The 15,329-nt window shown below is 50.6% G+C and overlaps 1 protein-coding gene across 1 annotated transcript in view; it reads left to right on the top strand.

Moving 5' to 3' along the window:
* Positions 1-3,837: 3,837 nt before the first annotated feature.
* LOC101357889 (SEC14-like protein 4) overlaps positions 3,838-15,329 on the top strand; it is an 18,108-nt gene continuing 6,616 nt past the window's right edge. Inside the window, 12 exon segments of the mRNA XM_004379097.1 lie at positions 3,838-3,891; positions 7,459-7,549; positions 9,946-9,989; positions 10,298-10,357; positions 10,491-10,679; positions 12,530-12,625; positions 12,900-12,960; positions 13,913-13,996; positions 14,304-14,419; positions 14,491-14,630; positions 14,720-14,814; positions 14,817-14,888. Coding sequence (XP_004379154.1) covers positions 3,838-3,891; positions 7,459-7,549; positions 9,946-9,989; positions 10,298-10,357; positions 10,491-10,679; positions 12,530-12,625; positions 12,900-12,960; positions 13,913-13,996; positions 14,304-14,419; positions 14,491-14,630; positions 14,720-14,814; positions 14,817-14,888 — 1,102 coding nt within the window.

Here is a 15,329-nt window from a genome sequence, read left to right as displayed (position 1 = left end):
TCAACCCCTCTCCTTTCCCTGGTCCCTGACAACCACCGATCTGTTCTTCTTATAGTTTTGTTTGTTTGGGTTTTGTTTATTTCTTTTCCTCAAATCACGTGGTTTGTTAAATCAATTTAAAACACAGCAAGAAGCAAGGAGAAAGGGATGAGTCTACTTAACCAGCTTAGGGTAGGGGCAAGCAGGGTGGAAGGACCACACTACTTGAATCTGGGGGCAGTGGCGGTTCAGTGGTAGAATTTTCACCTTCCATGCAGGAGACCTGGGTTCAATTCCCAGGCAATGCACCTAATATGCAGCCACCACCCATCTGTCTGTGGAGGCTTCATGTTTCTATGATGCTGAACAGGTTTCAGTGAAACTTTCAGACTAAAGACAGACTATCAAGAAAGTCCTGGCAATCTACTTCCAAAAATCAGCCAATGAAAATCCTACGGATCATAACAATTTGATCTGAAACTGATCATGGGGATGGTGCAGGACCGGGGAGCATTTCATTCTGTCGTGCATGGAGTTGCCACGAGTCGAGGGCCAACTCAACAACAGCTAGCAACCACAACAACAATGTTCATATGTTCTGGATCTCTCTGCTACATCAGCCTTCCCTGCTGATGATGTGGTTACAAGGCCCAGAGCTGAGGTTGAAGCAAGGGAGCCACAGATGGAAATGCTTAGGCCAATGACACATGCTTGCTTTTTCAGAAAGACATTGGGACTAGTTTGTCTGGCCATTGCTGTAGCTTGCTAATTAGCCTGCTGAGCTTCCAGAAATTTATATGTCTTACACAGAGAACACATGGAGCTAGAATAGGCATAGCCAAAGGGCCAAATTAAGACTTCATGGATACTGAGTACTCATGTATATTTAATGCATCCCGAATATTAGTGCCTCTTGTATATTTAGTGTCTCTTATGTGGTGGCACAGTGGTTAAAAGCTTGATTCCTAACCAAAAGGTTGGCGGTTCGAACTCACCCAGCAGCACTGCAAACGAAATACCTGGTGATATGCTTCTATAAAGATTACCCCCAAGAAAACCCTATGGGGCAGTGCTACTCTGTTACATGGGGTCGCTCTGAGTCAGAATTGACTTGATGGCACCCAACAACAACAACGACAACATGCTTTGTGCACGTGTAGCATTTGTGAGTATTTAGTACGTTTTGTGTATTTAGTATATTGTGACTGTAGGCTGGCTATGGGTAGGAATTGACTCAATGGCAATCGGTCTGGGTTTTGGTTTATATAGTACTCAAGTTCCATAGTTTTTACTTTTCCAGAATGTCATATACATGGAATCATACAATACATAGCCTTTTGACTCTGGCTTCGTTCATACAGCATAATGCCTCTGAGATTCATCCATGTTATTGAGTATCAATAGTTGGTTCCTTTTCATTGCTGAATAGTATTCCATGGTATGGATGTACCACAGTTTGTTTATCCATTCCCCTATTGTGAACATTTGGGTTGTTTCCAGTTGTGGACAATTATGAATAAAGCTGCTATAAATATTCTTGTATAGGTTTTTGTGTGAATCTAGGTCTTCATTTCTCTTGTGTAAGTACCCAGGAGTGGGATTGCTGCTGGGCCACATGGGAGGGGTATGTTTAACTTCACAGGAAACTTCCAAAGTGTTTTACAGAGTGGTCTTACCATATTGCATTCCCACCAGCAGCATATGAGCATTCCAGTTGCTCCACGTCCTTACCTTCATATCGTCAGTTATTTTGATACTAGCCATTCTAATAGCTATGTGGTTGTGTCTCGTTGTGGTTTTAATTTACATTCTCTAATGATTAGTGATGCTGAGCATCTTTTCATGAACAGAGCATGGTCTGTGAGATAAGATAGACCCAAGTTCAAGTTCTGCTTCTGGCACTCACGCTGTGGCCTGGACAGGAGACCAGATCTCTGTGAGTCTCCATTTCCTCGCTGCAAATGGGGAAGACAATAGCACCTGCATCATAGCGTGGCTGTTATGAGGATAAATGAGATCCTGGGTACACAGCAAGCATCCAGGGAAAGGTAGCCACTATTGGGAGCTGATAACTAGTGTTGGAGCCATAAGAGTCTCACTGTCTTGCAAACCTAGCCCAGGCAGCTCCATCTCACCTTGCTGTAGTCACCCTGGCTACCCGGCAGGCCCCCAGTCAGCTCCCCTGTGCTGGTCTCCAGAGGCCCTCGCCACCACCTCCCCCATCTCTGCTGCCATTGTGGGCCAGGCCTGCCCTTGTGTCTTGCACCTGGGCATCAGAGATCCCTTTCTGTCTTCCCTACAATTTGACCTTCCCCCTTGCCCTGTTTCTGGACTTCATCTGAATTCAACTGACAGCTAGAAGATCGCTTGCTCCCCCTAGGCCATGTAAAAGCCACTCCCTACCCCCGCAACCACCTCACACCTTACAGAGACTCTGCTGAGCACAGATCCACGGCATGTGTCTTCTGTTCTCTGTGGCTTTTGTACAGCCTGTGCTGGCTTCCACTCCCATTAGCTTGTGAACTTATTCAGCTTTCCCTGGACTCTTTCCTCTGAGTGATATGTACCCCTTGAGACCTGGGAGAGCCATCCGTATTAAATGGTTTTGTATCCCTTGCATTCAGTAAACCTTATGGAGAGGCAACACAGACTGCCAGGGCCCATGCAGGCCCTGGGTGTTGAGTGCCAGGCCTGTAAACCGCCTTCAGCTCTCAGTACATTCCCCATATTCTGCACTCTGCAGTCACATGAGAGGCTGCTAGTGTACCCCGGGAGCAGTGGGGGTGGGAGCCCTGGGGTGCCCACACTGGAAATACAGACAGGTCCTTGGCCAGGTGCTGGGGGCCTCTGACTGAGGAGCCGGTGGTTCAGACAAGGCCCCTGACATTTCTCACTCAGAGTTTTCCACTAACAGCCTCCAGCTCCTGGCCAGTGCATGGCATGGAGAATCTATGTACTGAATGAATGATACCAGCTTCCTCCTGTGCTGAGTGTGGGACTCCGGTGGATTGCTGGGACACCATGCCCCAGAGACTCCTGTTTGACCCGCAGCTGCCGGACTCCCTGTCGTGCTCTGTGTACCTGGGCCTCGGGCTATCAGCCAAGGGCAGCTGCAGAGAGCAGGAGACCCAGGTATCCTGGGGCCTGAACTTGGCAGGGACCAAATTCCCAGAACAGGCTCACCACCAGAGCAGGGCTTTGCAGCTGAGCCTTCCTCAATTCAGGCTTGTAACTGAGAGCCGGTAACGGTGGCTGGTCTGAGAAAGTTTTATTTTGTCATTTGGATCTATTAAGATTACTGTAACTATGACTCTGGGTGGCGCAAATGGTTAAGTGCTCAACTACTAGCCAAAAGCCAAATCAGCAAACCAGTCCCCCTTCCCAGGACAAGGGAGACTTTTGGGCAGCCCAGCCCACGGGGCTGTCCCAGGGGCCCAGCCCTCACTCTACCCGCTGCCTCCCGGACGAGTCCCTGTCTGCCTCTCAATTTCCCACCATTTTGCTCTGAAGGTGTTCTCACTGTGTTCCCTGAAACACGCCCAAGAGTCCTTTAAGTCCTCCGTCCCTCCTCCTTTATGCCCCGCCCCCCCGGCCGGCAAGGGAACCAGTCGGAACCCTTGCCTTGAGGAGTGGAGGTGGGGGCGTGTCTGTGCTCCAGGACCCCACTAGGGCGCGTCAGCTCCCTGCCCAAGATAGCGTCGGGTGCGCTCGGTGACGGCAGCAAAAACCCCTAAAGGTAGGCGAAAGCCAGGAGGGCAGGGCAGGACCGGCGGCTCTCCCGTCGGGGCCAGACGGGTAGACCCGGCGGCAGGCGGCAGACGCGGGTCCTGCACCCCGCGCCCCGCGCCCAGCAGCACGATGAGCGGCTCAGTTGGAGACCTGGGCCTCCAGGAGCAGGAGGCGGTGGCCAAGGTGAGGGTCACCGCGGGCGGGACTGAGGACAGGGCTGGTGAGGCCTCCGCGCAACCTGACACTTCCGGACCGGCTGGATTCCCCCACTTTGCAGGCGGGAATCCGAACTCGGGAAAGCCCTGTGCCCTGCCCCCTGGGCTCGCGCAAGCAGGTCGGAGGGCAGGAGCCCTTTTCTGGGGAGGCTTGGGTCCAATCCAGCCTTCCACTCCCGCCTGCCTGACGGTGCCCCCTGCCTGCCACCCAACAGGAGGGCTGGACTGTGGCCCCTTTCTGGGCGCTGGTGAGGGCGGGGGGAGCGGTTGGCGGGAAGGTGGCACTGCCATCGGGCTACAGGGCAGCCTTGGGCAGAAGGCCTCCCAGAGCTGGCATCCAGATTGGGACACTTTTGTTTGCTTGGTTTCTGTTTGTGATTCCTGGACTCTTCAAGGCCCAAGCCTCCTCCCTACTGTTAATTTTTTCATTACAGGGAAATGGAGGATATTTTGCTAATTTCAAGACAGTTCTGCAGACCCCGCCCGGGTGTGTCACAGACATGGGGAAGGGAGGGTGTCCCAGGTTTTAGGTGCCCCAGCAGCAACATGGGGACTGGAAACCGTGATTTGGGGCTAGGAGGGGTTCGGAGGGGTTTGTCTGCAGCCCTGCCTCGAGCTCCGCTCTGTTAAGGTGCATCCTGGATCTGTGGGGAAGGATTTATTTTGAGGCTTCTGCCCTGAGGAAGAGTCTTCCAGGGAGGAATGTGGTTCCCAGAGGAATTCCTGGGTGAAGAAGAAAGGAGTCCCCCGATGAAGGAGATGTTCCTCAGTGAAGGGGAGGGATCCTAAAGTGAAGAGGTATCCCTGGATGAAGGGAGGTCCCAGATGAAGGAGGGAGGTCCTGGGACGAGGAGAGGGATCCTGGGTGAAGGAGAGGGATCCTGGGTGAAGGAGGGGCTTCCCAGGTGAAGGAGGGGGCGCCAGGTGAAGAAGGCATTCCCTTGGTGAAGGAGAGGGTTCCCAGGAAAAAGACAGTGTTTCTGGCTGAAGGAGAGGGGTTTCCTGTTGAAGGCGGGTTTACAGTGAAGGAAGAGTCCTCAGGTAAAAAAAGGGGTCCCTAAGTGAGGGAGAGATATTCCTGGATGAAGGAGAGAGTCCCTGGGTGAATCCTTGGGTAAGAGAGAGGGCTTCTGGCTGAGCAGGGGCCCCCAGTGAAGGAGAGGGATTCCCATACTATGGAGGAGTCTCTAGATGAAGGAGACGGGTCCCCAGTGATGAAGAGGGTCCATAGGTGAAGGAAAGGAGTTCTTGGTGAAGGAGAAGGGTTCCCAGGTGAGCCGTCTCCCTCCCAACTGGCGATGACATGTGGTTGTCAGATGGCACCCGGGCCTTTGGAGATGAATTCTTTTGGAGATACCTGTGGGCCAAGGAGTTTTAAAAAAATGTAAAAAGAGTTTATTCTTGTTTTTTTTTCCATTATTTAAAAAAAAAAAAATGCTTGTTATTTAAAAATTGGGGGAAGAAACCCAGGAAAGTAGGAAGAAGGGGATGTGGTCACCCATGGTCCCACAAGCCTGGACAACCACCTTGGCAACATTCCCTTCCCCATAGCTTTTCTTATGCCTGGTGTTGACCACCTAAGGTAGAACTGGGCTCCATAGGGTTTTCAAGGCAGATTGCCAGGCCTTTCTTCCAAGGTGTCTCTGGGTGTGTTTGAACCACCCACCTTTATGGTTAGTAGTCAAGCACTTAACCGTTTGCGCCACCCGGGGACTCCAGTCACACTGCTCGGTGCTGCTTTTTCCATAAGGCACCATCATCAAGAGATACGTTTCCTGTAGTTTACCTCAGAATTTCTGGCATCTGTTCAGTGGCTCTCTTTTCATTGATGCGTGTTCCAAGGGTGCAGTGGTCTGGAGGTTGGAAGACACCTGGCCTTGCCACTTCCTCTCTGTCCCTGGGAAGATTTTCACCTCCCCAGCCTCGATTTCCTCATCTGTGAGGTGGGAATATGAACTTTGCCTCTCCTGAGGATCAAATGAGGGCATTGCATAACCCTTGAGGGACTGAGGGGTGTGGCATTCTTGTTCTCTGGCAGCACGAACTCCCTGCCCCCCAAAAAAAACACCTCCCCCAGGAGCTTAGAGGCTGCAGCTGTTTAATGTGCAAGAACCTCCATCTGGTGCTTGCTTGGACTGGGAACTGTTATAGCACGTGCTGTTGTTACTTGTTAACTCTGGAGATGCTTAAACTGTTTATTCACTTTTTATTATGTGAGCAATACAGGAATATATTCATGTTGTAAACATTGTCCATTAAGCTAAAGTTGGTTTGTGGGTCAGACGGCTTCCTACATTTTTACTTACATCTGCTTCTAACCCCAAATTCTGATTTCTGGGTTCCCCTCCAAACCCAGCCCTCGAGGCCTTGCTTTCAGCTACTTTAGTCCCCGTGGATGGAGTCCTGGGTGGTGCAAACAGCTAATGCACTCAGCTGCTAACTGAAAGGTTGGAGATTCAAGTCCACCCAGAGGCATCTCACCGGAAAGGTCTGGTGGTGTGCTTCCAAAAGATCACAGCCATTGAAAACCCTATGGAGGGCAGTTCTACTCGGATGCATATGGGGTCGCCATGTGTCGGAGCTGACGCCATAGTAACCGGGTTTTTTTAATCGTGCATGGAAGTGAAGTCTCTTCTCTCTGTCTTCGACCCCAGCTTCCAGGTGTTGTTGTTGATGTGCCATCGAGTGAGTTCCGACTCACGGCGACCCTACGTACCATAGAATGAAACACCGCCCGCTCCTGCCCCATCCTCACAATTGCTGATATGCTTGAACTCATTGTTGCAGCCACTGTGTCAATCCATCTGGCAAATCCATCAACTTCCAGAGGCTTCTCCAAGCTCAGCCAGCAGGAAACGCTCCCCCAGCAAGCTAGCCACCTTCCATAGCCCCAACAGATGTCCCGATGAAAACTCTCTTTCTAGTCCCTCCCTGCTAACGTTTGCCTCGGGTTTTCCCCACAAAGACCCCACTGTCCAGGGCTCCAGTCTTTCCACGTTTGCTGAGTGCCCACACTTACCCAGCATCTGCGGCAAGCCAGGCCCAGCATTAAATGTTTTATGTGTGTAAGCTCATTTGATTGGTACAAGTTCATCATTGTCCCCATTGCACAGATTAGGAAACTGAGGCTTAGAGGTTAAGTAACTTGCTTCCTAATTTGGACCCCCAAGATGCAGTATGGGAGGCAACATCCCTAAATCATTCTAGTTGCCCTGCATCAGAATCACTCAGGGATCTTTGGAAAGATAAGGATGCCAGGGCCCCACCTGGGGTCTACGGAGTGAGAGTCTCAGGGAGTGGGGCACCTGCAAAGTTTGAGAAGGGCCCACTTCCTCCTCCCTTGGTGGGCTGGGGGGATGCCCCATTTCCAGGTGACAAAATGGTCCAGGGCGACTGCTGCTAATTCTGTGGCCCCTGCCCTGCAGGATCCCTGGGCAGGGAGAACTGGCCAACTGAGGGACAGGAAGGGAAAGGGACTGGGTTGGGAGCACAAGGGTCGTGGGAGCCACTCTGACCATCACCCTCCACCCCTCAGTTTCGAGAGAACCTTCAGGACCTGCTACCCACCCTGCCCAAAACTGGTGACTATTTTCTCCTGTGCTGGCTGGCTCCAAGGTGAGGCCGGAGTCTGGGAGGTAGAGAGGGAGGGAGGGATGGAGAGAAGGTTGGTGGGAAATGGTGCAGGGAGGCAGCACTGGGGAGTGACGAAGCACAAGGATTCAGGAGTCTGCCAGCTCTGAAAAAAGTCAGTCATTCAGGCAGCACGGCACAGAAACCCCTCTGAGCCTCAGTTTCTTCATCTGCAAAGTGGGTGTCTTAGGCTGGGTTCTCCAGAGAAGCAAAACCAGTGAAGCATGCATATATATATTAATTATAAATATATAAAAACCATTGCTGTCAAGTCAATTCCAACTCATAGTGACCCTATAAGACAGAGTAGGACAATTCCACCATCACAGAAAGTCCTATTGGACAGCACTGATACACATGCTGATTTTAGTAAATATATAGCCTGGAGAGAAGATGGGGAGGGTGAACTTGATGGCTTGTCTTCAGATATTTGCAGAGTTGCCACGCAGACAAGTGGTTACATATATTGCCTTTGGTACCTGACAGTGGGACTGGAATTATTGTAGGAGAGATTTCAGCTCAGTCAAAGCTGCTGGAAAATGAAATGGGCCGTCTACTGAGATAGTTAACTTCCCGTCATGGGAGGTATTCAAGGCAGAGCTAGTGGCTTCAGGTGCGTTTTTGCGGAGGTGGTTCATGATGAGGGCAGAGGAGCCCTGGGTGATGTCTCCGTCCCCTTCCATTTGAAAATCTCTGACCCTGGGTCTCATCGCAGACCCATCACTGGATTAGTTTGCCAATGAGCAAAAGGCATGGCATTTCTAAAATAGAATGTCACATTTGTAATTAAAATGTATTTACTTCTTCAAAAGAAGTAATCACAATAATACCCATCGCCATCAAGGCGATTCCAACTGATAGAGACCCTAAAGGACAGAGAACTGCCTCATGGGGTTTCCAAGAATGTAATCTTTTTCTTTTTATTGTGCATTAGGGGAAAACTTACAGAGCAAATTAGTTTCCCATTTGATAGTTTGTACATAAAGTGTTCCATGACATTGCTTGCATTCCCCACAATGTGCCAGCACTCTCCCTATTTCTGCCCTGAGCTCACTGTTTCCTTTTGTCTGGATTTTCTACCCCTTCCTGCCTTCTCATCTTTGCTTTCGGGAAAATGTTGTTCAATCAATTATCTAATATAATTGATTGTTCTCAGGATCACGTTCCTCTTCAGTGTTGTTTATTTTATGGGCCTGTCTATGGTTTGGCTGAAGGGTGGCCTCCGGGAATGGCTTTAGTTCCAGTTCAGAAGGGCAGTAGTCTTGAGGGTTCCTCTAGTCTCTGTCAGACCCATAAGTCTGGTCTTTTTTGTGAATTTGACTTTTTGTTTGATAATTTTTCTCCTGCTCTGTCCCAGACCCTCTGTTGTGATTCCAGTCAGAATGGTTGGTAGTGGTAGCTGGGCACCATCTAGTTCTTCTGGTCTCAAGGTTGTATAGGCTGTGGTTCATGTGGACCATTAGTCCTTTGGACTAATTGCTCCACTGAGACTTTGGTCTCCTTCACTCTCCCTTGCTCCGGATGGTAAGAGATCAATAGTTATATCTTAGATAGACACTTGCAAGCTTTTAAGACCTCAGACGCTACTCACCAAAGTAGGATGCAGAACTTTGCCTTTATGAACTATGTTGTGCCAATTGATGTAGATGTCCCTCAAGTCTATGGTCCTTCACCTTACATCCTAGAAATTTCATCCTGCAATGTGTTTGGTTATGTCTAAGAAGCCAAGCTGTAATCTTGACAGAAACAGACTGCCACATCTTTCTCCTGTGGAGCAGCTGGTGGGTTTGAACTGCCAACTTTTTGATTAGCAGCTGAGCACTTAACCACTGCACCACCAGGGCTCCAATCACAATAATAGCTACCATTTGTTGAGAACTTACTATGAGCCAGGTACTGTGCCATATACTCATGTCATCCTTTGAATAACTCTGAAAACGATATGATTCCCATTAATAAACAAAAAAAATGGAGGCTCAGAGAAGGTAAGTAACTTGCCCAAGATCACAGAGCAAATAAAAAAAACAAAGCTAGAATTCAAGTCCAGGCATGTCTGAATTCAAAGCCAGTGCTCCTCCCCACCCCTCACACTGTGTATGTGTATGTTTGGGTTGGGGTGTCTCTGTTCTTAGGTAATGTCAAATATTACAGGCTAGGTCAGCCTCTAGAACTAATGGTTTTAAAAGGCCTGGAAACTGAAATCAAGGATCCTCCAAAATCTTCTGGAGAATTCATGGTCTTTGCTTTTAAAAAAAAAAATCCAGACCTTCAATGTGTCAATGTATTCAGTTCCTGGGGTGTCAGGGAAAGGCTGGGGCAGCCCCACTGCCCCCTTATGAACTCATTCTAGATCCAGCCTCAAGCCTCCTCTCACCTCGGCTTCCTCTTGCAGCTTGGAAATTTGACCTGCAGAAATCTGAAGACATGCTCCGCAAGGTGAGGGCCCATCTTCCCTAGCACCTTGCCTCCTGCCCCTGCACCCCGGGCTTGGCGACAAAGGGTGAGCATTCTTGCCCTGCTGGTTTTCATATTTCCTCTTCTTTCCTTTTTATTTCCCTTTCTGCATCAGACCCGTACCCCCTCCACCCGCTCCTGTCCCATCCCCAGTTCTGTGTTGGTGGGGCTGGGGATGCTCTGGCAGGTCCTCAGTGTCTGTGGGCAGAGGGGCCTGGCCTGCTGCCCCGAGGTCTCCAAGGAGGCCTTTGGGGCAGGCGGGGCTTTCAGCTCCAGCTGTGTCTCTGCAGCACATGGAGTTCTGGAAGCAACAAGACCTGGACAACATCCTTGTGTGGCAGCCCCCAGAGGTAAGCCCCACGCAGTGCCCGCCAGACAATCACCCTGATACCTCCCTCCCACCTATTACCCAGAGCTGGCCCCTGATGGAGCAGAGGCACTGCCTTGGGGGCTGGTTGTGTCAAGGCCTTTCCCATGTCCCAGGTGATCCAGCTGTATGACTCAGGGGACCTGTGCGGCTATGACTACGAAGGCTGTCCCGTGTGGTTTGACATCACTGGGACCCTCGACCCCAAGGGCCTCTTACTCTCAGCCTTCAAGCAGGAGGTAATCCGGAAGCGCATCAAGGTCTGTGAGATGCTTCTGTACCAGTGTGAGCTGCAGAGTGAGAAGGTGAGAGGCTGGGGCGGGTATAGCGGGCCAGTCTGCCCACAGGGGGCACCAGGACCAGGGAGAGGTAGCACCTGCCCCGCCTCTCTCCCCAGCCTTCAGCACTCAGGGCTCTGGTGGGGCATGGGCATCTCCCGCAGCCATCCACCCGTAAGCACCTAGCATGCTCTGCCAGCCTGTCAAGGATCACCAACCCCCCATCCCCTTCTGCATGAAATGTTGCCCTTGGGTGCAGTGAACTCTCTTATTAGGACCCTGAAACCCTGGTACTGGTGAACAGTCAGCTTTGCTTATGGAAAAGATGTCGCCTGGTTAGTAAAGTGCATAAGTACAAACACCTGATGGTGTTTGCTTTGGGCATCCCTAAGAGCAGTGACCCTTGAAACTGGGCATGTCTCTTATGGGGACCCTAGAAGCTATACGTATGGAAATGCTACAAAAGATATTGAGTCCTGGGGGCATGGAGCGTCCAAGCCAAGAAGGACCCCATGCCCAACTCTGTGGGTCTCTTCTCCTTAAACCTGAGTTGTCCACCAACGCCGACACACTGTGTTTCCTGGCCCATGTCCTTCTGAGTGAATCCAAGGCCAAGTGTGGCCTATGTTGGTCTTGTGAGTCTAAGTTTCTAAACAGCTCCCTGGTGAATGCTGATATGTTGTTGTGGGATGATTTGGTGAGTGACTGACTCTAATGACCAAGGCAGGGCCTGTGTCCCCAGCACCTCACACAATGCCAGACATATAGTAGGCCCTCAACAGAGATTTATAACAATAATGAGTGAATTACAAAGCACCATATTTGATGGTGCCTGGTTTGAATAGAACTGGAGCCCTGGTGGCACAGTGGTTAAGAGCTCAGCTGCTAACCAAAAGGTTGGCAGTTCGAATCCACCAGCCACTCCTTGGAAACCTTATGGGGCAGTTCTACTCTGTCCTGTAGGGTCACTATGAGTCAGAATCCACTTGACGGCAGTGGGTTTGGTTTGGTTTGGTTTGATTTTGAATAGAAGGAGGCACAGTGGTTAAGCACTTGGCTGCTAACCAAAAGGTTGGTGGGTTTGAACCCACCAGCTGCTCCATGGGAGAAAGATGTGGCAGTCTGCTTTCGTAAGATTTACAGCCTTGGGAACCCTGTGGGGAAGTTCTACTCTGTCCTACAACATCGTTATGAGTTGGAATTGACTCAATGGCAATGGGTGGGTGATTTGGATAGATGTGTGTCTTTCAGAAGATGGCTGATTTTACAGGGCCAACACAGTGTTGTACACTTCATGGGTATTCCCTGTTGGAGCTGAGCCTTCCGGTAATGATGATACTAATAATAATATCTGCTAATATTTATCAGGGCCTACCTGTGGGCCAGGCACTGGGCTGTTTGTGCATTATGTCATTGAATCCTCACAGCCATTCTGTCGGAGACTGAAATTATCTCCATCCTACAGAGGAGGAAAGTAAGGCTCAGATGAGTCAAAAATCCACCCAGTGCCACACAGCCAGTATGCAGCATAGGTGTGACTTGAGCGCTGGAACGGGACTGCAGGACTTTGGCTGACGTAGTATAGAGTATTGCCCATAAAGATACCCAGTGAGTAATGAATGCTGTCTTTAAATGTACGGTTAATTTATCCCAGGCAATATTGTTGAGCAAACAGTGTTATAACACCATGCAGTCTCAGACTGTTCTGGACTCAGATGTGGCATCTCCTCAGGCTCTTAATGGGCTCCATCTATTTAGAAACTCTGTAGGCTGCCAGGGGATGGCAGGAAGGTGGGCAGAGGTGCCTGATTCTCTCCGGTCAGGGTCTCCTTGTTGGAGCTTTTGTCTGACCGATAGATCTATTCTGTCATATGCAGTTGGGCAGGAAGATCGAGACAGCGGTGATGGTGTTTGACATGGAGGGGCTGGGCCTGAAACACTCGTGGAAGCCTGCCGTGGAGGTCTACCAACAGGTAAGGTGGGAGGCTGGCCTGAGGCTGGAGAGGCAGGGGCTCCCAAGCCAGTAGGGAGCCACTGCCCACGGAAGGCCCATGGAGAGGCAAGAACCAGCCAGTGAAACTTGCCTGGGGCCCACTCTCCAAGGAGAAAGAGGAGGAAGGGTTACACAGAAGAGGAAGACAGGATGGGCTGCTGGGAGCCTCTTGTTGCAGCAGAGTCAGAGGCCACAGTGATCCAGAGCCCAGGGTCCTGAACATGGCCTCAACCAGACTCACCTTGACTCCACAGTTCTTTGCCATACTGGAAGCAAATTATCCTGAGACACTGAAGAATTTAATTGCTGTGCGAAGTGAGTGAGATGACCTCCTGTAGAGGGAGGAAATGGAAAAGCTGGAGGGCAGTGGGTAAACTGTTGAGTTCAGGGATTCTCAAACCATCCATTGTGAAGAACCATTTTGTTTTTGTTTTTTAAGTGTCAGTCCTTCACAAACGGATGCGTTTGTAATATACAAAATCACGGGCCAGCATGTTGCAGCAATGTCAAATAAGTTATAAGTTTCTAAATGTTTGCTGTAGTTTGCTTTACTAGTCTTGGCATGGACTGATAACAGACAGCTCATGGACAATGCTGGTTGGTGAACACACTCTGAGTGGGAATGGTCTGTGTGCAATGGCCATATAGTGCAGGGCTTACTACATGCCTTCTGGAATCAGATGATCTGAGTTCAAATCTAGCTAGTTCTGTGACCCTGAGCCCAATTTACCCATCTATGAAGTGAGCATGTGATGGTACCCTCTCATAAGATAGCTGTGAGGGTTAAATGAGATAGTCCATGGAGAAGATGTAGCACAGAGCCTATCCCACAGAAAGTGCCCAGTAAGCGTGAATGATTTAGGGTGAGACATGAGGTCTAATACAGATGCTCCCCCCGCCACTTGCACCCAAGAGGTTCCAAAGCAACCTGGAAAAACCTTGAGTGTGTAAAGGAAGAGGCACTGTTGGGCAATCAACACTGCTGACCCCCACCCGAGCCAGCTTGCGCCCAATACCTTAAAGCTAGGCTAAGGGAGGCAACCGTTTGGTGAGAGCCAGGCACTGTTCTGAGTGTTATTCATACACTATTCACTTTAACCTCCATTTTACAGTTAACAACACAAAGACTCAGAGAGGGTGAGTAACTAGCTCAAGGTCACACAGCAGTAAGTGGCAGAATTCAGATCTATCCAGCTCTAATGGCCGTGGCTTTATATGACCTAGTCCTTTCTGGCCCAGCTTCCCAAGGGTATTTCATGTGTTTCAGCCCCCAGACTTTTCCCCGTGGCCTTCAACCTGGTCAAGTCATTCATGAGTGAAGAGACACACAGGAAGATAGTGATTCTGGGAGGTGAGTGATTCGGCCTCTGAGCTATGCCTATGTCCACATCTGCTGGGAAGCGGAGGTCAGTGCTAAAGTCCTCATCATTTTCTAGTCCATCCTCTTCACTCGGGGGCTGGCCCTGGCCTGACCCTAGTTGGGCTCTGCACTCACAGGGGATGCCTCAGGCCCTAGGCCATGCCCTGGGTGACCACATAAAGCTTTAGAGTGATCTCAGAAGTAAGAGCTCAGGGGAGCAAGCCAAGGGCATGTCAGGCCCCTCCCTAGGTTCATCCCACCCTCCGTCTGTTGAGCCTCCACGCCGATTCCCCTACAGCCAACTGGAAGGAGGAGTTGCTGAAGTTCATCAGCCCTGACCAACTACCTGCAGAGTTTGGGGGGACCATGACTGACCCTGATGGCAACCCCAAGTGCCTGACCAAGATACAGGGAGCCCAGAGGACGGGAAGAGAGGGGATGGACAGGCTGAGGTCTAGTGTCCACTCACCCACCTTCATTCTCAGATCAACTACGGGGGTGAGGTGCCCAAGAGATATTACGTGCGCAACCAGGTGAAGAAGTAGTACGAGCATACGGTGACTGTGGGCCGCGGCTCCTCCCTGCAGGTGGAGAACGAGATCCTCTTCCCAGGATGTGTGCTCAAGTAGAGACAGCGGCCACTCCACCCCTGGGTACAGCTGAGAGGGGCCCTGGGGCACAGCAGTGTCCTCAGCAGGGCTCTGTCCACTGCAGGTGGCAGTTTGACTCAGATGGGGGGGACATTGGCTTTGGTATCTTCCTGAAGACCAAGATGGGGCAGCGACAGCGGGCAGGCAAGATGGCAGAGGTGTGCCCAGCCAGCGTTACAATGCTCACATGGTGCCCGAGGACGGGAGCCTCACCTGCCTGAGGGCTGGCATCTGTAAGAGCTCTGGTGTTCACTCAAGTTGTTTGCCTCCTCGTGGCAGAGAAATGAGCCGACCATCTCTTACCAGTCTTGCAGGCCCTGTTTACCTCTATTTCCAGCTCTCAGAGAGGGGTGGGCGACTGTGTAAACTCCCAGACTCATGGGCACCGGGGGTGGGGTTGGCTCTGAGACTTGGATCTGGTGAGCGGCCCCAGGTCTGGGTACAAGAGCAGAGGTGGATTGTGGAGGGAGAGCCAGGATTCACCGGGCCAGGGCGGGAGCTCAGATCCTGGGAAGACCCCGCACTGGGCTCCTCAAGCTAAGATAGGTAAATAAAGCAAGGCCTTGTCACCAGGGTAAAGTTTCTATCCTCTACGCTTTCTGCCTTTGGTGTCTCGCTCAGAAGGACTTTCCTACTTCATGATTATATAATATTCATTTATATTTTCTTCTAGC

The sequence above is a fragment of the Trichechus manatus genome, unplaced genomic scaffold (genome assembly GCF_000243295.1).
Source record: "Trichechus manatus latirostris isolate Lorelei unplaced genomic scaffold, TriManLat1.0 scaffold00061, whole genome shotgun sequence".
In the NCBI taxonomy this organism is placed as follows: Eukaryota; Metazoa; Chordata; class Mammalia; order Sirenia; family Trichechidae; genus Trichechus; species Trichechus manatus.
This window is presented reverse-complemented; position numbering and strand designations above follow the sequence as displayed.